At 53.5% G+C, this 733-nt stretch overlaps 1 protein-coding gene across 1 annotated transcript in view; it reads left to right on the top strand.

Moving 5' to 3' along the window:
- SCARF1 (scavenger receptor class F member 1) overlaps positions 1 to 733 on the top strand; it is a gene marked incomplete at its 5' end in the record, with an annotated part of 11,933 nt that continues 11,200 nt past the window's right edge. The window contains 2 exons of the mRNA XM_012810913.2: positions 1 to 169; positions 386 to 487. Coding sequence (XP_012666367.1) covers positions 1 to 169; positions 386 to 487 — 271 coding nt within the window. The remainder of the gene's footprint in view (positions 170 to 385; positions 488 to 733) is intronic.

Here is a 733-nt window from a genome sequence, read left to right on the forward strand (position 1 = left end):
CTGGGCCTCCCCAGTGGGACTGAGGTAACCTTTCAATCTCAGCCAGAGACAGTGACCTGGCCCGCAAGGCCAGGCGGCCCCTTTCCTCACTCCTTTCTGCCCCACAGCCCCTCTGCCGAGCTCCAGTGCTGTGCAGGATGGAAGCAGAAGGATCAAGAATGTACCATCCGTGAGTAGCTGAGACAGAACCCTAGCCAAGAAGGGAGGATGTAGCCTGGTGACAGCCCTTCCTTCCTATCCTTCTGAGGCCTAGAGCTGGGGTTTATCCTGTGACGCTCTCACTGGCCCTAAGATGGTGGTTCTTGAGGGAGCCAGTAACAGGGGTAAGGATGTCCCCAGGTCCTGCACACTCCGGTCCTTTCAACCTGAGTGGGGTGTTTTTCAGCCATCTGTGAGGGGCTGGATGCCTGCCGGGAAGATGAGGTGTGCGTGAAACCAGGCCTCTGCCGATGCAAACCTGGATTCTTCGGGGCCCAGTGCAGTTCCCGTGAGTCTCAACTGAAGGATAAAGTTAGGGGACAGAGCTGACCACTAGGGTGGGGTATGGGAGATGAAGCTGGTAGAAATGTAATCCACAATCCCTCTGGGCTTTATGGACAAAAGTGAGGCCCAGAAACAGGAAGTGATACACTCTTGGGAGATTCCCTTTGTCATGTGGTTTTTACCCATATTCACAAAGCCCTACCTATCCTGGCCCTTCCCCTTCCTTTTCTTTCTTTTTTTTTTTTTTTTT

The sequence above is a fragment of the Otolemur garnettii genome, unplaced genomic scaffold (genome assembly GCF_000181295.1).
Source record: "Otolemur garnettii isolate 467f Iridium unplaced genomic scaffold, OtoGar3 scaffold00145, whole genome shotgun sequence".
Lineage (NCBI taxonomy): Eukaryota > Metazoa > Chordata > Mammalia > Primates > Galagidae > Otolemur > Otolemur garnettii.